Raw genomic sequence first — 22,516 nt, 5'->3', positions numbered from 1 at the left:
GCCATAGAAAATACGCTTACTTAATTTCGTCGAGAATAAGATCGCAGCGCACGATGGGAATGTTGAGTTGAATACCGTCGAATATACAACGGCTTTTCTGAATTCTGATTGGCTGTATTTTCTATGGCATGGTATAAAACATGTTATTCTCACGTGTGAAGATTGATTTTTTTTTTCTCAGCGAAAGAAATACTAGTTATGCAACGCTTTCGAGTGGTATACTATGGAATATCCCACGAGTCACTTGTATTTTCTCGTCTCGGTATACACACGAGCCTTTAGGCGAGTGTGTATACCAAGAAAATACAAGTGACAAGTGGGATATTCCATAGTATACCACGAGAAAGTGTTGTGTAACTATTTTATACCATGCCATAGAAAATACGCTCACTAAATTTCATCGAGAATAAGATCGCAGCGCACGATGGGAAGGTTGGGTTGAATACCGTCGAATATACAACGGCTTTCCTGTATTCTGATTGGCTGTATTTTCTATGGCATGGTATAAATCCTGGTATTTCACTCTAGCTTATCATATATGATAAAGCTAGTTATTTGGTTGAGTTACCGGTAGTAGTTAATTGCCCTGAATAAGTACACGCTTCACATTCTTCGTTCGGTTTTATAACGGTCTTAGGGCCTGTTTATAATTAATTTATGGCAAAAAGTTGTCGCTGTTAAGAGGGTTATCCTCCCCTTCTCCCGAACTTTTTTTAGCGAGCGTTAAAAAAAGTTGTCCCTGCTGACCCGGAGGCCCAGAGTGGCTCGAAAAAGGAGGGAGGCTTTCCAGCTTCTATTACCGGTGCTGCGTGGCGCACCATTGCATTCGAAATTGCACCACTTGTACATTTACTTGGCCTTAATTATGACCTCGTTTCATGTCCTGAAAGATGCAGACTATTAAACTGACTTTGTTAAGCTGTGAACCGGCTTTGGTCGTTCATTGCCATTTGCGACAGCCATGTGGACTATCCGTCTGAGATAACAATGATTCGATTGAGCGCTTAATGTAATGTTTAATAAATGAGCAGCAGTATTTTATCAAGTTTTAGACTTGATAAAACACGAACTGCGAATTTATTGAACGGCTTCAAAATCTTCTGATGTAGATCAACTAATTCTTGCACTAATACCGGTATTTAGATTTGGGGTTACTTTGGAATAGACAAGTCGACGCAAGGTTGAGCCCCCGGGGGGGGTACTCCCTATAATGGCCTATACGGGGAGGCTCCGCCCGAAAGGGGTACCTTTTTCAGACTTCAGGTATATAAAAGGGTAGGGATTTCACGAGGTTAAGTATACGAAAGGGTATGGAAATCTGTCATTTGGCTATTTAAAAGGGCCTTTAATTAAAATATTTCGAACGGACGCAATTTATGGTTGTATTATTTTAATTTATTAAGCGCTTCATAAAAATGACAAGAAAACGTCCTATTTCAAGTCCACGCCATGTCTCTTAGGTATATGAAAGGGGTACCTTTTTTCAGTTAGAGGTATACGAAAGGGGTACAATTTCTGTGAAAAATGGTATATAAAAGGGTAAGGGGTTAGAACTTGGGGCGGAGCCTCCCCGTATAAACCTTTTTTGAGTACTCCCCCCCCCCCCGGGGTTGAGCCGTGTCTTTATTAGATATAAAGACACTCATTAAACATTAATTTCTTTTGTATTTTCTTTATGAGTTATTAATGAGTTTTTGAATAAGAAGTTCACCGTGGCACATTTGCTAGCTTTAGCTTGTTTTACTCCTTTGATTTAGGATGCACAGGTCCAGCAGATACCGAATGTAAAGCCTGCAGAATGGCCATAGACACCGCAACTGGCAGGTGCTTGGATCACTGTCCTGCAGATACTTTCTTGACTTCTGAGGAAGTTTGTCGCGGTAAGTCGTAATATAATTGATAACAATTTTATCATCGATGGATCCAGTAGAGACATGCTTGGGAATCATTTTATGTTCATGAGGATCACAGGAACTCTAAATAAACCCATAGAAAGGTTGAAAAATAAAATTAGTTATCCGCCAAACATTTCTGTTTGGGACTGTACGTGTGAACTTGTTTAAACAATTTCAGCTTGGTACGTGAAATGGGGAAAAACCTTTAGTTTTAGAAAACCTCCACTTAAGTAAAATAAGAGTAAAAGTGAGTCCGCTATGCGAACATGTGTGGACTTTCATTTGAATAAAAGTTGACATTATGAATTAATCAATGAGTTACTGTAGCAGTCAACAACTTCAAGTTTCGAATCGAGTAATTCGAGATACAAGGCGAAAAAACAAAGAACTTATCAATCAATTTATTTTTTACAAGACTGTTGGAAGAACAAAGTGTACTATTACTTGTCTTATGTACTACGCTTCAAGAAACACACGTTACCATTGCCGCTTGGGATGTCACGCAATGTGAATGAGCGTGGTGTGACCCTTTGTCACGTCGTTCACGACAAATGCATGCCTTTTTTTTTCATGCAAATAAAAACCTAGAATCCTACAAGAACAGCAGTTCTTAGACCGAAAGCCTTTCCTTACCGCTAGCAAGAAAGGGTACTATTTTCATTAAAAAAAGAAATGTTGCGTGGAGCACATGAACCGTCTCGCATCGCTTGTTTACACAACCCTTACTTTTTGTGTAAAGTTTGTAAACAACTCATCGAAAAACTTATTTTCTTTCAATGAGTTCTCTTTTTAACCTTTTTGGAATAAGAGCGTTTCAATAAGCTTTCACAAATAATTTCTTGGTAGCTTGCGTAGAAAGGCGGAGAAATATATTTTTCTGTTCACGAAATATTCACTTGAAGTCGGTGTTTTGAGAGGCGGCGAAGGACGTTATTTGAACCGACAATTAAATTATTTTGTCGCACGGTTTGGATATATGCATATTCTACGGTCCCATGTTATTTTTATTCTTATCATGACAATGTTTTAGTTCAGTTCTGAATACGACATCGGTCTTTTGTTAAATATACTACTTGAGAGAAATGGAGCAGGTGAATTATATCCCGGAGTCCAAGACAAGTAAAACAACATGATCAGCGAACTTAGACTGAACTTGTTTTGATACAACTCGTTGTGCATTCATTGTGTGAGGCAAAGCTAAATAAATAAATAACCAGACATTTGATTCGTTTTAATATGCGAATCAAAAATGCTCAAGCCGCACAGAAAAACAAACACTGCGGAAAGTGAGTCAAAAGTGTGAAAAAAAAAGAAACGTGACCTTCGACCGCAGTTGTTCAGCTCATTAGATATGCGGCAGATTTCAGCCGTCGCGATTGTTATTTCACTTTTCATCTACGCCACCGCTGCCTTTGAAGTTCTTCCTTGATGTATATTTTCCAGCCACCACACGCTCTTCGAAAGATGTGTCAAAAAAGGCTTCTAGATTTAAGAATAAAGTGCGACATACTCGATACTGATCGAATTTCTGGGTTATTTCTGGGTTATTTCTGGTTTTTATATTCTGGGTTGGCTGCCCATCTCACCGAAACTTCGGATTCTCCGATCACTGTCGAAAACTTCCGAAAGCACTAACCCGAGTGATCACGGAAAGTGACCCCCCAATCGGAAAAAACTGCATGACAACAATGTGTAGACTTTAAAGTCCACACAAAAAACGAACTTTTTATCAGTTTTTCCAGATTGCACAATTAAAGTTAAAAAATATCAGTTCCTAAAGAACAATTAAAGTTAAGTTTGCTTCTATTTTTAAAAAACTAATAACCAGATGAGAAAGCCATATCATTCAAAGTTTAAGGCCCAGACTCACACGAAACAGTTAGTAAGATATCCAATTAACAATTATTCCACGAGCGCGCTTTGGATATGAGATGGCAGATAGCCAACGAGGCGCGTTGCGCCGAGTTGGCCATAACGATCTCGTATCCAACAAGCGCGAGTGGAATAATTGTTTTATTAAAAACGCACAAAGAATTGCAAAATTTGAACTCCCCAGCTATTTTCGTTGACGCGTATCGGCTACCAAATTTGTGGTCAATGGTATATGAGCTCAGATACCATTGCCTGTTAACCAATCAAAACTCAGGAATAAATATTGCAATATACCATTGCAATTTTTGTGTGGACTTTAAAGTCTACACATTGTTGTCATGCAGTTTTTTCCGATTGGGGGGTCACTTTCCGTGATAACTCGGGTTAGTGCTTTCGGAAGTTTTCGACAGTGATCGGAGGATCCGAAGTTTCGGTGAGATGGGCAGCCAAGGCAGTAAACCCAGAAATTCGATCAGTATCGAGTAAGTCGCACTTTATTCTTGAATCTAGAAGCCTTTTTTGACACAGTTTTCGAAGAACGTGTGGTGGCTGGAAAATATACATCAAGGAACAACTTCAAAGGCAGCGGTGGCGTAGATGAAAAGTGAAATAACAATCACGACGGCTGAAATCTTTCATATCTAATGAGCTGAACAACTGCGGTCATAGGTCACGTTTCTTGTTTTTCACACTTTTGACTCACTTTCCACAGTTTTTGTTTCTCTGTGCGGCTTGAGCATTTTTGATTCGCATATTAAAACGAATCAAATGTCTGGTTATTTATTTATTTAGCTTTGCCTCACACAATGAATGCACAACGAGTTGTATCAAAACAAGTTCGCTGATCATGTTGTTTTACTTGTCTTGGACTCCGGGATATAATTCACCAGCTCCATTTCTCTCAAGTAGTATATTTAACAAAAGACCGATGTCGAATTCAGAACTGAACTAAAACATTTTCATGAAAAGAATAAAAATAACATCGAACCGTAGAATATGCATATATCCAAACCGTGCGACAAAATAATTTAATTGTCGGTTCAAATAACGTCCTTCGCCGCCTCTCAAAACACCGACTTCAAGTGAATATTTCGTAAACAGAAAAATATATTTCTCCGCCTTTCTACGCAAGCTACTAAGAAATTATTTGTGAAAGCTTATTGAAAAGTTCTTATTCCAAAAAGGTTAAAAAAGAACTCATTGAAAGAAAATAAGTTTTTCGATGAGTTGTTTACACAAGCTTTACACAAAAAGTAAGGGTTGTGTAAACAAGCGATGCGAGACAGTTCACGTGCTCCACGCAACATTTCTTTTTTTAATGAAAATAGTATCCTATCTTGCTAGCGGTAAGGAAATGCTTTTGGCCTAATAACTGCTCTTCTTGTAGGATTCTAGGTTTTTATTTGCATGAAAAAAGGCATTTGTCGTCAACGACGTGACAAAGGGTCACACCACACTCCTTCACATTGCGTGACATCCCAAGCGGCAATGGTAACGTTTGTTTCTTGAAGCGTAGTACATAAGACAAGTAATAGTACACTTTATTCTTCCAACAGTCTTGTAAATAATAAATTGATTGACAAGTTCTTTGTTTTTTCGCCTTGTATCTCGAATTACTCGATTTGAAACTTGAAGTTGTTGACTGCTACAGTAACTCATTGATTAATTCATAATGTCAACTTTTATTCAAATGAAAGTCCACACATGTTCGCATAGCGGACTCACTTTTACTGTTATTTAATACTATATCATAGACCAGGCTTGTTGAATACGTTTCCTAACTCTTTGGACGTTCTTCTCTGAACAATTAAGAGGGTACTTTTTAACTACCGGTTTTTTGCTAATTAGCGATGTTCTAAACGAGCAGGGGACTGGGTACGAATTTTAAAAACTGATTAAATTGAAAAATGAACCCTGACATCTGAAAGAGCATCCTAAAATTAGTTTATTTACAATATTTGATTGTTATTGGTTTAAACACATAGGTATGGTTCACTTTTAGAAATTGTTAAAATAAGAGAGCTTAGGTGCCAGTTTCTAAATTTACCAGAAATTGACCGTCAGTCGTCTAATTTCGAATTTCTTCATATCTTGCCCATTTTATCTCTATAGTGAAGTATTTTTAAAAATAAAGTTAAAAGTTTCGTCAGCCTTTTATTTTTGTCAAAATCGGGCAAAGTTTGAAATATGGCAAATGAGCGTCCTTCCGGTCATGAAACTACCCGAAAATTGACCATTTTCATCTTGCTCGTACAAAGAAACGCAGAGACCTCTGCAAATGAAATTCTACCCAAACATAAACACATCATCGTTCTCCATAATGCATTAATTTAATCGAGAAAGGCTCAAAAATTGTTGACGCTTCAGCCGTTAGAAGAAACCCCATTTCTGCAGTTTGAAATTTTGGCAAATTTTCTCTAAGTTCAACGCTTAAGAAACCCAATTGGTACGTTGAGTTTGAGCTTAAAATCACCATAGATTTGAAGCACATTTCTTGTAGATTACTGTGTTAGAATTTTTCCGGCGGCACTAAAATATTTCCCCGTCGAGAGACTAAAATGTGAAGGTTATTTTGACGCGTGAAGAGGCCGTAAAACAAACAAGCGCCGATGTACTAAACACAGTTTTATAACAAACTATAGCCAGTTTCTAAGGAAAATACCTCCTGAGATATCTATGAGGATGGATAATAATACTTAACATTGTTTGGTGAAATAGAACGATACCTTTCGTGCAAATTCTAAATATAATTAAGTTATAAATAGCGTACAACGATCAATTCCTTCTTTCTCTCTTTTTCGTTCTCAGCGGAAAGATACAAAACTTACCCGATTTGCGAAATGAATACAGTCTTGGACGTCTTTCACTTGATTGTTGAATCTAACAGTATCCTAAATAATATTAGTGCCATGCTGACCAATTGCCATGAATGTTATTTACTTCGAAATGTGTCAACAACGAAGACAGGAGCAAAGGTCGTAACTTGACACTTCAAAATTCTTTTGTTTCGATAAGATTGCGTGACACTTACGCTGTGGAATTTTGGCAGACCCCAAAGTCTCAGTTTGATCGTAGCACGAGTCAAGTTAACCTGCGATCGGGCAGTGGTAAGTAGGAGGGTGGGCATGATCTCAGGTTAGAGTCAAGTTCGAGTCACGAGTCAAGTTTTTTTTTTTTAAGTCTTTTGGTTTTAATTGCTGGTGAAAATGATTTACCAGAGGCACAAGAACAGTAAGATTGGATTTTTTTTACTGCCGATTGCGAGAGCTCATTCATTAATAGTATTAATTGGTTAGCAGCAGTTGCGTTTCAAAGAAGAAAAATATTCCTTGGTTTCCAATAACTTTCCTTATACATTCTTACCTGGATTAATATATACACAACTGAAGCAGAGGTTTCATCTTCACGACAAAAAAATCAAGGGAACTTGACCGTCGCATGCAATAGCGAACAGACAAGCGGTCGCCGAAATATCAAATAAAAATCGTGACAGCTTGAATTTGCATGACGTCTTACATGTAAACGTCATGCAAATTCAAAATTCTGCTGCTCTTTATAACAGTCAAACGATAGTTTAATAATTATTATTAAAAGAAAGAGATAGTGAAAAAAAATATTTGACTCGAACTGGACTCGGGCTCGAACTTGACTCGTGCTACGATCAAACTCCCAAAGTCTTTCCGTTGTCTTTTCGTTTGTGAGTTTGTGGTTGTAGGTCTTTTAGTCTGTAGATTTTGCCATAAAACCCGTTATTGTCGTTCCTCGTGGTTTTATTAAAGCCTTTATGGCATCTTGTGGCTACTCTTGCTTCGTCGGAAATGCGTGCGGTCCAAGTTCTTTCAACCCGGCAAATGCAGCATGTGTTGCGATCAGCGATTGCAGGAAAGATGTACGATCTCATCTTGTGTATTGCAAGATTAGCGACGATTCTGGGGTGGACAGCGAAGCAAAGCTTTTGCTTACTCGCGCAGGTAAGCTTATATAGCACTTATAAGCCTTACAACCACATCACTACGTTTAGCGTTCTTTTTTTTCTTTATATATTAGGCATACAACTACTTTCGTTGACTGAATTTTCAATCAACAATTTTTAGGTATTTTTGAAATTGAAGAGTCGCATCTGAAAAGGACGGTGTGCCCTCTCCATCGCGATTTATTTGGCACCAGGTGGCGGCACAACAAGTCCCGTTCTACAATTCCTTCTGAAATAGCTACCCACAAGTCTTCTGGTCCAAAAGCTCACTGTGGGTTAAAGAAGGCACAATCTGCATACGTGTTGGAGACCACGAAGATACTTTTATACCATGCCATAGAAAAAACAGCCAATCAGAATACAGGAAAGCCGTTGTATATTCGACGGTATTCAACCCAACCTTCCCATCGTGTGCTGCGATCTTATTCTCGATGAAATTTAGTGAGCGTATTTTCTATGGCATAGTATAAAATATACACAACACTTTCTCGTGGTATACTATGGAATATCCCACTTGTCACTTGTATTTTTTTCGCCTAAAGGCGAGTGTGTATACCGAGAAAATACAAGTGACTCGTGGGATATTCCATAGTATACCACTCGAAAGCGTTGTATAACTAGTATGTACCAGTAGGCTCGCGTACGTATTATACATTGTTTTAACAATAGCGAGAAGGACCGAAAGGAGAGGAAAAATGGAGGTCTTCCGAGCACGTGGCGCCAGTGCAAAGCGCCCTCGCAAGCATCTCGCGTTCCGTGCGTGTCATTTCCGCTGACCTCACCCTTAAGCCTTCCCTTGCAGGCTACATTCGATTTGATAATTGATTGTTCATAGATTTTTGAAAAAGTGGAAAGTTTGTTTTAAAAGTAAGCCTCAAAGCCGAGAAACCAACCAGAAACGAGAAGCTGATCATTTGGACAATTTCTAAACACTATATAGGGCGGCTTTAGTTTCTTATTTTACTGCAACGGTTTTTATGGTACACTCTTTTTTTATTTATTTGGCACCTCAAACGATTTCACGTTTTTTACTACCACGTTTTTGAGAATTTTTTTGGTTACAGAGAAATGACTTTTTTGCGTGACATCAGTTAGTTATACTTGTGCCAAACTTTGGGAAAACGTTTATTAGTACCGGCGCAAAGCGATAAAACCGCAAAAAATGATTTGAAACTGGAGTTCCGTATTTTCTCAATTAAACGCCCCCGGCGTTTATTTCAAACTTGGTTTGGTGGAACCAGCATTTATTTGAAGCCGGCGTTTAATCGGGGCCCGGCGTTTATTAACAGATAATTTTCTGTCAATTTTTCAGATTGATTTATTGTTACCGATCTCCGAGACCAAGGGGCCGTTTGTCAGGGCGGGGCGATTTTTCTCTTCGTCTTGCCCCGAAAATCTGTCCCTGGGTCTCCAAAGTTGATAATTACCCAAAAGTACATTATAGCGGATTGGAGACGTTATGTTGCAATCAACGCCGGGACCTCCAAGTTGCTCCACTTCCCCCCCCCCCCCCCCCAGCGCGTGCGTTTATTTAAAAAGTAGAAATTTTTACACGGCGTTTACTCGAGGCCAACGTTTAATCGGGTTCCGGCGTTTAATCGAGATAATACGGTAATTCGCAAAAAAGAACGCATTATAAAATTCTTTACGCTGTCAACCTCGTTCCCAGGGCTTTTCCCTTGGTGATTACGCCGAGTTTGTCTAGTTTTACAGGAAGTGTGGATAAGTAAATATAAGTAAAAAAACGGGCTTCTCGGAAATGCGGAAGGCTTCCTCAGGTTTGAGTTGAGGAATTCTTTGTAAACAACATCTAGCGAGATTGTGTCAGCTGTACTTAAAGTAGTTTCGCCTAATAACGCTCCCCATTTGCGGAAAGCTCTACAGAAAGGTTCCTAAAGGCGGAGAATGTTTGTGGTATTTTGAAGAGATCTTCCTTAACTAAGGTCAAATACCAGGATTTTGTCGTTTCTTTATACAGTATTCAACTCTTTGTTGCGTTGCGATATTGTTTTGTTACCAGATCCCACGCGGTTTTAATCACGCCAACAATTTGTTTTAGGGCCTGTTTACATGATTCCGGAATGACTTTCATTCCGGAACGAAACTCGTTCCAGAATGAAGTTCTTTCTGCATTTACATGACAGAGTCGACCGGTTCAACCAAAGGCATTCTCACGTGCGCGGTTTTCGCACGAGATCAAAACAAGGTGGCGCATGTTTCGCGCGAGATCAAAACAAGATGGCGCATGTTTCGCGCAAACATGTTTTTGTGGCCATTAATGGCCGTATCTGCAGTTTTAACGAGTAATTTGACCATAGAGCTGCTTTTTTGGGCTCAACAGTAAATGCTATTACGTTTTTTCGCTCTGAATTCAAACTGAGGAGTCCGTATGCGGTTTCATGAGTTGCGATTTCATCTCGGAACGAAATTCGTTCTGTATTTACATGATACCAGAATGAAATGTCATTCCAGAACGAAACTTTCATTCCGGAATGAAAACCGGAATGAACTCATTCCGGAATGACTTGAATTTCGTCTCGGTATCATGTAAACAGATACAGAGAAATGTGTGGGGATGGAATGAACTCGTTCCGGAACGAAAGTCATTCCGGAATCATGTAAACAGGCCCTTATGGTGGATTTCCACTGACGCGTAAATTTTTACGTGCGTGAAAAAAATTAGAGACAATGTATGAACGGCCTGCGTAAACGTGTACGCAAGCCGTTCATACATTGTCTCTAATTTTTTTACGCACGTAAAAAATTACGTGTCAGTGGAAATCCACCTTTAGTCACATAGTTTCAAGCGTTTCACATTTGGCCGTTTTATACAAAGACATTCTGGCACTACAGGTCAAATAATTGTGGTAAGTACTTTCTTAGCGTGTCAATACGGCTTCACGTAGGGTGAGCTTTCAGAAACGAAGCGTGTTTATAGAATTTTCAGAAATATTTATACTGCCTATGCGACAAATTGTCGCCTAGGCAGTTTATCGCAAACTACAGTTGTTTGCCCTCTGGTACCTTTATCCGGCAAGGGATCGCTTCAATGTGAATTAATGTAATTCAGTTTTTTCTTTCGAACGTTATATTCTTTGTTGTCTTTAAACTCGATCGCTATATAAAGTAAATCTGAATATTCACTGATTTCTTGACTGGTGTAAATTTTAGCAAACCAATGTCAACAGTTTCGAATTACACATCAACAAAATATCTCCCGTCTTGTATGTCTTCAAAGTGAACATATTATAATGTTATTTGACAAAGTAATATGATGTTCGGTTCAACATAAAATACACAGACTCTAAACCATTCCGGTTAATCATTTAGAACTCGTATATTTTTAAAGCGATAATTAACGAAGAGTAATCGTGACGGCCGGCTTGTTTGTTTCACGGTCTCGTCACGTCAAAATAACCTTCACATTTTAGTCTCTCGACGGGGTACTTTTTTAGTGCCGCCGGAAAGATTTTAACACAGTAAACTACAAGAAATGTGCTTCAAATCTATGGTGATTTTAAGCTCAAACTCAACGTACCAATTGGGTTTCTTTAGCGTTGAAAGTAGAGAAATTTTGCGAAAATTTCAAACTGCAGAAATGGGGTTTCTTCTATTGGCTGAAGCGTTAACAATTTTTGAGCTTATCTCAAATAAATTAGTGCATTATGAAGAACAAGGATGTGTCTATTTTTAAGAAGAATTTCATATGCAGACGGTTCTGCTTTTTTTTGTACGAGCGAGATAAAAATGGTCAATTTTCGGCTAGTTTCGTGACCGGAAGGACGCTCATTTGCCGTATTTCAAACTTTGCCCGATTTTGACAAAAATATAAGGCTGACGAAACTTTTAACTTTATTTTTGAAAATACTTCACTATAGAGATAAAATGGACAAGATATGAAGAAATTCGAAATTAGACGACTGACGGTCAATTTCTGGTAAATTTAGAAATTGGCACTTTGGATGGATTGGAGGGAAAGCTGTCCCTCCAATCCATACAAAGCTTTCTTTTTTTAATAATTTTTAAAAGAGTACCATGCCTTTGTGTTTAAACCAATAACTCTCAAATTTGGTTAAGTTACTAATTTTTGGATGCTCTTTCAGATGACAGGCCCAATTTTTCAATTCAATCAATATTGAATATTTGTACCCAGTCCCCCGCTTGTTACGAACATGGCTAATGAAGGAAGCTTTTCAACCGTCATATTTTGGAAACCAGACTTCCTGCAGATAAGCTTTTTGCACAAGTTTGCTCCATTTGGAGTCCTTCAAGAGTTTCAAATAACGTCTATATTTGACAATCACGGGGCAAAAAGAAAGCGGTTTGGAACTGGCACTACAATCCTGGAGAAAACCAGTTGAAACAAACGCATTTCACGCATTTTTCACAAATGTCCTGAGTCCTGACCTGTATAGTAAGCGGGTAAAATATTTTATCCCCCTCTCCCCCTACAGACAAGATTAACTTTGAAAACTGATCCGCCGGACCATGTTTCAAAAACCCATATCGCAATCCGTTTCAATGTTCGACCCTTTTGGCCATCCGTACCTTCATTTGCATTTGGTGTGCTTTTTAAATATTCCTTCACTATTTTAAGAGGTTATTATTTTTATATAAAATTATTTAAACGAATTTGATGGTCATTTCCTATGCCTAGTAAGTTTGTCTAAAATCCGTGAAACGGTCTCTTTAATATAATTAAACTGTTTTCTAACTCATTTCAGAAACATTTGAGATCAATGGAAATGGCTTTACAACCCAAACGGAGATTGATTTTGACACGGATATGCCCCCTATATCAGCGTTTACAGTGTCATTTTGGGTAAAATTATCCGGCTGGGCAGAGGGAATCTCCCCTGGGTTTTATTTCCATTCCAAAACCTTGACAATGTACCTGGACTTTTACAAGTTCGAACCAAGTTCGTCTGGCATAGCCTACAGAGTATGGATAAGGTAAATATATTCCGTTGTTAAGTTAAACATATTTATAATTCTAAAGGAAGAGAGAACTAGGTAATGTCTCAATTACAACCGTACCCTGGAACTCACTTATCCTGTTTTGTTGCATTGTTTCAGTAAGGGCCTATGTAAGACAATTTGTTAAAATGGCTGAGTAGTTCAGTAAGCCTATCACGACCCCCCTGTCACTCGAGGTTGTCGGAGGAAACTGAGACTGATTAACCCGTCAAATTTTCCGTGCGCGCGAATGAAATATGTCGTCATGTCCTCACTTTTTTCAATTGTAATCCATAGCAGTTTTACAACAAGAATAAAATCTTCGTTTCTATGTTTTACAGTGCGGCTACTGGAACCGAGCCACTTGGGAGAAAGTTGACCAATTGTTTTCGTAAACTGACTAGCGACGTTAAAGCATTCAGACAATAGCTCTACAACAAAGTTTTAACGTGTTTGTAACCACTTGAAGGCAAATGAAAGTCTGTTTAATTGCATACTATCGACTATCGACTACACTATTGTGTATACACTTAAGCGATCAAATTTCTCGGGGTACAGTTTACTCGGAAAACTTAGCTTGAGATCCGATTGAAAACTCGTTTTGTGAATGCAAAACCAAAACCGTCGAAAACTGCTTAAAGAGGCTCGATGTAGTTATTTTAGCCAAAGGGTGGTTGTTTTGAAATGAAAACTATCAAGGAAGCCAATCTTCGATTTTTCCAAAACACACCATAGTGATCAAATATGACCAAAGTTTTATTTTTAACTGGTCACTTAGTCACAAAGGTTACCAGTATTTTTAAAAGTGCAGTTATTCAAAATGAAATATTAATACTTACACCATCAAATACCATTAACTAAAAGTGAGAGAGTTTTTGCTTTAATTTGTTAAAATATATCGACTGCCAATTGTAGGAAGCTACCAAAAGTTACAAAAAACTTCATTCTTGATTGACCCAAAAACGCTCTTACAGATTTTTCTAAAATTTTGTCTACAGGTAGTCTATCCACTATACTTAAACATATCAAAAAATGAATACAAAGAGTCAATCTAGATTTCGAGAAAATCAAGCTTGTTTTAAAACAAAAAAACGACAATCTTGCTATGGTAACCTTTGTAACTAAGTGACCAGCAAAAAAACTTTGGTCATATTTGATCATTATGGTGTATTTTAGCAAAAACTGAACATTGGCTTCCTAGATAATTTTCATTATCAAAACGATCACCCTACGCCTAGGGCTAAAAAAAACTACATCGAGGCTCCTTAAAATTTTGGAATGGAACTAACCAATCAAAAATTACAATGCTACCCGAGAGGTCTGCATCTTCCAACAACTTTGTTAGGTTTTTGTGGTTGAAGTACTGTTTGTATTCTTCAACATTATTGAAAGGTAACTCCTTTTGTCAAAACGCTGTTACCAAATTCAAACTGACGATGACAGAAATTTCTGTCAAAAAACACATTTTTAAACTAAAAAAGGTTGTTCTTTTTCTCAAATAAATCTCATTTATTTTGTAATTCAGACTATATAGCCTTTTAATTACGTCTGTTCATAGTTGCTTATTTCGTTCTGTTTGTGATTACCAGAGACGTGTCGAGATGGGTAAAATGGCCAAAAGAATTCATGGACAACCCCACCTGGCATTTCATCACAACCACATGGAACGGTATGAACGACGTGTTAACCGTGTACGTGGATGGAGTGCAGAAGCGGCGCGATAGTGGTTACGAATCAAACTACGTGTTAAGCTTCTCTGGAGGGGGGCGTCTAGGTCTTAGCAGCAAAACCTCCGTTCCGATTCGTTGGACGTCATTCAACATGTGGGATCGCGAGCTTGATGCTGACGTAATTGCAGAGCATGCGAAGAGCTGTAATGGTGCTATAGGAAATGTCAAGGAATGGTACGATGTTTGGCCCAAAGTGGAAAAGGAAAGCAATTACTACACAAAACCATCAACATGCTCCGCACCACCCATTCGGAGTCCACTTGCGGAAGAAAGTGGGACGAGTGCAGACGAATTACAGTCTTCTGGGAAGTCGCTCTTCGCCAAATACCATAAGAGAAAGTCTTCAATCAAAGATGCCAGTAAAACACATCACTAATCAGGCATTGATCGTTATACGCTGCTGTTAAGAGAGGCCTCTAAGCTAAATTACAGATGTTAATTGAAGCTTAATAAAGTACAAAGAGAGCCAAGATTGTCTTTTGTCATTTATTTTATCCCGTTTGGTCATTTATTTTATCCCGTTTTGTCATTTATTTTATCCCGTTCAATCAGTTATGTTTATAGGACAGAGTGGAGTCCCAATTTGTGTGTCCGTAATCATACGACTAAAAAATTGGTCTACCGCTTAGCGGGAGTCTGGTTAATAATCAGGAGCATTATTACATACAGAATGTGACGAGACAAATTTAGCCAATCAATCAAAACGAGCCGTCAACAATAACATGACCATAACAGTTGAAGGTTTTTTGACCGAGATGACCATCAAGTACAACTGCGCGCGAATGACGCGTGCCGTTCAATTACACGTATGGCACGTACACTGCGCACGGGCCTGCTGATAGGTCATTTGCTGAATTTTGTTGTAGTTTTGATAAACTCAGAATTTATTTGCAAACCTTTCCTTTTTCTATGTTTAAAATCATTATGCTTTTGTCTGAAAATCAAACTTTAATAACTACACTTTTACATTTTTGAGACTTCAAACGTCTTTTATTAGAAGTTATGGTGAACACATTCAAAAATGGGGGAGGGGGTGGCCATGTTCAGGATTGATCGAAAGGAATGGAAGGATTCAGTGAATTACAAAGGGATCGAGTCAAGTTTGGCTGTACAGTTGAACACAACTATCTCGGGTATGTGCAAAGCGGACAGGTCGTCAGTTATTAAATTAATATTGTTGCTTTGTCAAAACTAAATAATTAATCGGGCGTGGCCGATTTATAGTTTACCCTTTGGTCGTCCTAGAGCATAGTCTCCTGTCGGCCAAAAAGACGGGGATAGCTTGGGGTTCCTACAAAACCGCTACGGGTGACGCATACCGCAATGGTTTTCATTTTAGTTTTGACAGGAAATCGTTGCAGGCACACTTGGTCGACTTTTGGGTTAATGTGTAATCAGGTTGTGTTTTTTTGCTTCGGCGGAAGGACAGAGAAAAAAGCTTACGGGGCAAAGTACAGTATGGGGCCCAGTTCTCGGCCACTTTTGACGTAAACTTGTATTTCTTACCTCAGAAGAACCGCAGCAACTTGAAATTTCTCCCAGAGCTAGCTACATTATTCAGCTTTTTGGTGTAAAGCTATCGACCGGTCAAAAATTAATTTGCCCGAGCAATAATAAAAATAAAAGCTCCATTTGTGGGCCCAGTTCTCGGCCACCTTGGCCCAGTTCTCGCCACCAAAAAGCTTGTGCGTAATTATCTGTAAAAAAAATGCTCAATTAATTTTCACAGTCATAAAATCACTCTGTAAACCTATTTATGTTATATCGATCCCAAATTATTTTTATGAGGCTTTGTTTTACTTTAGAAAAGAAGGATTTTAACGCGCCTAGTTGCCTATGTGCAGGTTCTGGCAAAACCGCATTGTGTGACCCGTGCATTTAGATGGTTTATTTTGCAGTGAAAAGGTCTTGAAAGATTTAGGTGTTGTAGAAATAATAGACAAGACAAGAGTCAGCTCAAAACTTAGAGATAAGATTGAACTTTATTTTTAAAACATTTATTTCTTTCATTCTGGCAGCAGCAGATGAAATTATATTAAAAACCAAGCGCTAAGCTGTGATAGCGAGCAGGTTGGCCGAGAACGGCAAATACGCAAACGTCGCAAAAAAAATTTCGAAGTAAATTAAGACCAAAATAACGACGAAAAGTTAACTAAAGCAGAAAGCTGAATTATTCTACGTTTCACATGCCAAAAATTAGCTTGTATGGTGGGGGCTTTTGGATAAAATACGAATTTAACTACATCCATGAATTTTAAGGAGCCGTAAACAAACAAATTTTTCGGGAATGCAAATTCACCTACCTCCGCGTAAACTCGACGTGTGAGCTTTCTATATCGAATTGAACGATCAAACTCAAGATACTTAAAGCACATGAATCAGTCTATCGTTTGAAGGAAATACCTTTTTCTTTTAATTCAACTGGAGTGTGAAAAAACGCGTTAAACACAAAGTGGTCGAGAACTGGACCCGGCCGAGAACTGGGCCCCATACTGTACTGATATTCACCATTGTGCAATTGCACTTACTTTGACAAGTTAAAGTTATTTTTGTAAATGAAAAAGGTAACGTCATTGATGTCACGCAGTGTTTTTTTTTTTTAGCAAACTAGATGGTTTGCTGGTTTCTGACTATGAATGGGGGTGTGATCTTGCGGTATATATTTTGAGCCTGACTCCGCCGTAAAACTTTTTTTTGATTTAGCAAGAACTGTGTCGATTTTCATTTCTGAACAATTGGTCGTCAAGTCGTTTGTCACAAAGAGTAGAATGTTTGTACAGCATGTTTTGGAATTATTTTAGATTTGGTTAGTAAGACGCTTCTGAAGACCTGAGCAAAACATTGGGAATGTACAGTATTAATAGGAACTTGAATGGAATTTTTCACAAGTTGGATAAAGGTATCAACTGAAAAAAATGGACTTCAAAATGAGAACTTGGATTTTGTTGTAATTAAATTTTATCGCGGATTGGATGCATAATATCACGGCTTTGAAAGTCTTCAAATAATTAGAAAGGTTCCTTTCTTCCTTTTGATCTTATTGCTATTTTCATGTATTGATTATTCGAAAGTGGTTTTCGTTGATACGAAAAAAAAACGGGTTTTCACTGAATTGCTTGAAGTATTTTTAGACGTGATAATATTGGCTTAATCAAATTACATTATGCACGAAATATTTGTTATTCTTTTGTCTTGAAACTTTGAGGAAATTGAAATTTTTGTTTGACAGTAGTGTATGAAAGGCATTTTATAGAACTGAATAAAAAATAAGAAACATTGATAAAGGTTATTTCAAAGATTTATTTTGCCTGATTTTGAAGGGTTTCAGGAGTTTTAAAGAGTGCTGGTAAACGGCTGTATGTTGTTTGTGATTACGGATCTTATTTAGTTTCGAACGCTCTAATTTTTGAAAGGTTAAAACAGGTTAAAACCGGGCGGTTTCATGAGTTTTTTGGGTAGAAAGGTACGGTGGTGGCCAAAAAAAAAATGTTTAGAAAGGAATGACTGTAGTAGCACGTAAGTCGGAGGTTTGCGTGAGTCACGGGGTATAGTATGCGTGAGCTGGATTTCCGGCGTCATAACGGCATGTTTTGTTTACTGAAAGATACACTCGACCTTTAGTTAGCTTAGTCGGCTTGGGAAACTATTTTAAAAATGAATGTTGTAATAGTTAATTAATAGTAATCTAGAATTAACCCACTCTCGTCTGTTCTGGATTCGCGCTACCTTTTCGCCGCGAAGGAATTTTGTAAAATTTCGCTAGTGGAAAGAGGTACTGTAAGAACAGTATCAATAACTCAAAAGGAGGAACTTCTTTGTAGCTCTGAATTAAGACGTATGATAAAATTTTAGAATAAGAAACTTTCGATATATGGTTTTCATATTGTTTTTGTCAATTTCCTTTTGTGGCAGATTTTTTGAGAATCAGCTTTTCTTTCGTGTGATGACAGACACAGGACAGAACGAGAGGTGGATGAGAAAGATGCCGAAGATGAATAGGCACCGAAAAACGACAAGAACCGTCAAGGGCTTATTAATCGGGCGTGGCCGATTTATAGTTTACCCTTTGGTCGTCCTAGACGATAGTCTCCTGTCGGCTAAAAATGACGGGGATAGCCTGGGCCAATCGGTTTCATTTCAGTTTTGACAGTAAATCGTTGTAGGAACACTGGGTCGACTTTTGGGCTAATCTACAATCTGGTTCTCTTCTTTGCTTCGGCGGGAGGACAGAGAAAAAAGCTTAAGGGGTAAAGTACTAATAATCACCATTGTGAAACTGTAGTTGCTTTGACAAGTTAAAGCTATTTTTGTAAATAGAAGGGGTAACGTCATTCATGTCACGCAATGTTTTTGTGGGAAACTTTGAAACTAGACGTTTTGCTGGTTTCTACAAATAGCAGTGTGATCTGGCGGTACATTTTTTTGAGGCGGACTCCACTTTAAAACTATCTTTTATATATTTGCGGGCCCAAGAGAGGCCCGCAACCCTAATCTTGACAGTGACCAGCGGATTGCGTATTACGCGTGCGCGCCACGTTTATAAAGACTATCTGCAAAACGGAAGTTGAAAATTTTGTTCTTCCACTAAGAACGATCGGAATGCGAAAAATGTGTCAATCACGACAGTTTGTCGTATCACCGGAAGAGAAAATCTGTTCTCCAAGAACGATTGTCACATAAGATCTTGGCTTCTGTCACATGGAAGATTGCAAACATTACAATTTGCAGACTTGTTTTACGGGTGTTGCTTTTGTGAAAATTTGCTCTGATTGTATTACGCATAAACCACGGCAAAGCAAATAGTTCCAACAAAGGTTATTCTCGAGAAATTATAACACTGACAACATAGCCGGTTTATCGACCGAGGAAAATCACATCTCAATTCACACCGCTTGCTCGACTACAGTTCACTAAACTGTCAATCCGACAAAAAAACAACTCTGACTGGTTCGCGGCCGGTTAGCGGCAATTAAGCGTGATTTATCATTAATCGCGCCACGTTAATAAAAGGCGAGCACAACATAGCGAGTTTACCGACTGAGAAAAATCACATCTCAATTCACACCGCGTGCTCGATTACACTTCCCAAAACGATAAAAACATGCATTCCTTGCGTGACGCGTTACTCGGGATAATTGGCTTTTGTCCATTTAATCATTTATTTATCGACACTGCCATCTATATCTAAAACTAGTTGTACCTATCGGTAAGTGCCAACGAGCGAAATACTCATGTTCGTTCATAAGAACAGATATTGAATGGTTTTTGATAGAACTATATTTGAAATGACCAAAGATATGGTAAATTGTATTTTAGGTAATATGCGAAAAAAGTGCTATTTCTCTGGTGTTATTAAATGACACAGGCTCGATAGCCCGTAGCAGGCGCCGTAGTTTCCAGCGCGCGTATTCTCGCGATGGCGCACTCTTTTAACACACTAAACTAGTTGTACCTATCGGTAAGTGCCAACGAGCGAAATACTCATGTTTGTTCATAAGAACAGATATTGAATGGTTTTTGATATAACTATATTTGAAATGACCAAAATATGGTAAATTGTATTTTAGGTAATATGCTAAAAAAGATCTCTTCGAAATATCGACTTTTTTGCATGAAGTTAGTATGAGTAGAAGGTTTATGCTGGGCATTGTTGTTCGAACATATCATGGAAGAATTCAAACGTCTTTCAGTTCAAGCATTTTTTTTATTTTCGCGGAGGAAATGCTGTATTTGTCAGTCGCGACGGCTGGGTGCTTTGCGACTCATATACTTTGGCTTGGTTAAAAAGGCAGAGGGAAGGCTCAGGGAAGGCTCATTTTTCCGTTGAGCGAGAAAGGTAGGTTACGCACGACAGAGTTACCTTTTGTCTCGTCACGCAATCTTAACCCCACATTGAGAAGTAAATTTTCGTTTGAATATTACCAAAAGCCGCTTCTCCTCGCGTTATTCTTTACCTTACGGCTACACATGCCATTTCTAACGACTACATTTCCAGTAAAACCGTTGCTGTTTATTTTTCTAATGGCGATGCATTAACTTCTGAACAGAAGAAACGTTTAGCGTTTACTGCTTCCACTGGAAGTAATTTCACAACAGGCTACAAAAACACTTGTAAAGATCACTTAACACATTTAATGATGTTGCAATTAGCGAAGCGCACTAATGACGTCACAGAATTTGACCCCCGGTGTGAGTCACACAAAATTCGGACAAACAAACCGCTCTCTGTAAGAACAATGTATGGTTGGCGAGCACTTCGGAGGCATATTTAGCAATTGTTTCACAAAACCCAGGCACAAAACCATGGCCAGATTGGCTCGGAATTCGAGAGAAAGCCTTACCTGTGCAACGTAGCAAGCTTAAACCGTGCTTTGAAACAAAAGGTTTGTCAAACAGAGCGATTATTCAATAAATGTGTAAAATGTTTTACTCTCAGTTATTGAATGGATTATGGCCGGGATTTGCTGAAAGAAAACATTTATTTTTATGAGAAATGCAAAACGTTTACACTGTTCTTAGTGGCACATTTTGCAACACAACAGAGCTAACCTCAGATTTATGCCACCACAAAATTACACAAAGAAACGCTCGTCCGATCAGTCTCCTTGCCTGACCCGAATATTTAAAGAGGTCAATTTCGTTACACAATTGTCGCGTATTTAATATAGACTGATCGAGCTCGGCAGCTGTAGCTGCAGTCTGTAATAGTAATGGTGATAAATTTAAATTATTATAATCAAACCCTGCCGTCAATTCCATTAGAAAGGCGTTTGAATAGCATAATATTTTCGCCCCCTATCTATCATGTGTCAAAATGAGATCGGATGGCCGGCGATCAGTGCCGTCAAATTCGGGAAGAATTCTGAATTTCTTGCAACCGACGATCTTTCCGGGGCCTAAATGAAGCGAACATACAAGTGCTATCCTTCGCAATTATATAATTCGATAGTAATTCGCTATCCGCCGCTTAAATTTCTCGGCAGCCTGAATAATTTTGCAGTGGGAATCAAGGTGTCATTGCCTGATTTTGGGCCATTTTTTGGATACCTTCAATCTGTTTTTCACTTACAAAAGCAAAAATGTTTGGAATCTATCATTTTTCGAGCCTTTCGAGAATCTCGGCCTCAAATTGTGCCTTTCTCGCCCTTTTTTTTGTCAAGAATGCGTCCCCTCCATACAAAGCCTTTGCCAAAACTAAAATTGTTGTCCGACTCACGCGGGGGTATCATGCGGCGAAATCTATTTTTAGTAATAGTGCGCTTCGCTAGATGATGTTGCAATTCTAAATTGTGCAACTCAGCAGAAATAATCAATTGCCACGAAATGAGTTCCCTTTGGTTAACTATTAGCAACGTTTTAGTGTGTGAAAGACTTGTACGAGTACAAATTTGCGTTGTTAATCGTTTTAGGTTAAATTAATATTAGCGCCTAAAGACTTGTACCATGACAAATTGCGTTCTTAATCGTTTTAAACTTCGCTGCCCTCGAGCGCTGAACCCCTTGCATTCTTAATTGGTTATGTGACGTAAGATTTGGGCTAGTCACGTTTTTGATTGTTATATAACGTTTGTAAATTTGACAAGTCACGTTTTTTCTACAAGAACGGAAGTGCTAAAGATTACTATAGAGTGACACTTTACAAGTCACGCGCTTTGATCACCCACAGCGGAAAGTATTCCCTTGAGAAATTAAAACAGTCCCTTGAGAGTTAACAAGAATGCGATCCCTTCCGGTTCAGATTTTACCCAACGTAAACGCTATTCTCCTACTTTTTGCTTGTAAACAAGCAAAAAAAGTCGAAAAAAGTGCTATTTCTCTGGTGTTTATAAATGACACAGGCTTGATAGCCTGCGTAGCAGGCGCCGTAGTTTCCAGCGTGCGTATTCTCGCGATCGCGCACTCTTTTAAACACACTATAAAACGTACACAGATGTCTGCTACGCAGGCTACGGGTTTGACAGATTGATAACTCTTGACAAAGTAGGGAGGGAGGGCATGATCTCAGGTTAGGGGGTTAGGGACGAGAGGACGGCTGAATTTCAGACTATTCAACGTTAAAATGTCACAAAATGTAGGCAATAAATGAGGTT

General features: G+C 38.5%; 1 protein-coding gene across 2 annotated transcripts in view; it reads left to right on the top strand.

Moving 5' to 3' along the window:
- Nucleotides 1-14,890, top strand: part of LOC144643147 (uncharacterized) — a 28,260-nt gene extending 13,370 nt beyond the window's left edge. Inside the window, exons 12-15 of one of the 2 annotated variants that reach the window (XM_078502307.1) lie at nucleotides 1,758-1,880; nucleotides 12,465-12,692; nucleotides 12,732-12,753; nucleotides 14,286-14,890. In XM_078502307.1, coding sequence (XP_078358433.1) covers nucleotides 1,758-1,880; nucleotides 12,465-12,692; nucleotides 12,732-12,753; nucleotides 14,286-14,802 — 890 coding nt within the window. In that variant the 3' untranslated portion in view covers nucleotides 14,803-14,890. Of the gene's footprint in view, nucleotides 1-1,757; nucleotides 1,881-12,464; nucleotides 12,694-12,731; nucleotides 12,754-14,285 lie in introns of both variants that reach the window. The other variant, XM_078502308.1, reaches the window with a different exon arrangement.
- Nucleotides 14,891-22,516: the final 7,626 nt, after the last annotated feature.

This window comes from Oculina patagonica, chromosome 2 (genome assembly GCF_052425735.1).
Source record: "Oculina patagonica isolate OP01 chromosome 2, crgOcupat, whole genome shotgun sequence".
NCBI classification, from domain to species: Eukaryota; Metazoa; Cnidaria; class Anthozoa; order Scleractinia; family Oculinidae; genus Oculina; species Oculina patagonica.
This window is presented reverse-complemented; position numbering and strand designations above follow the sequence as displayed.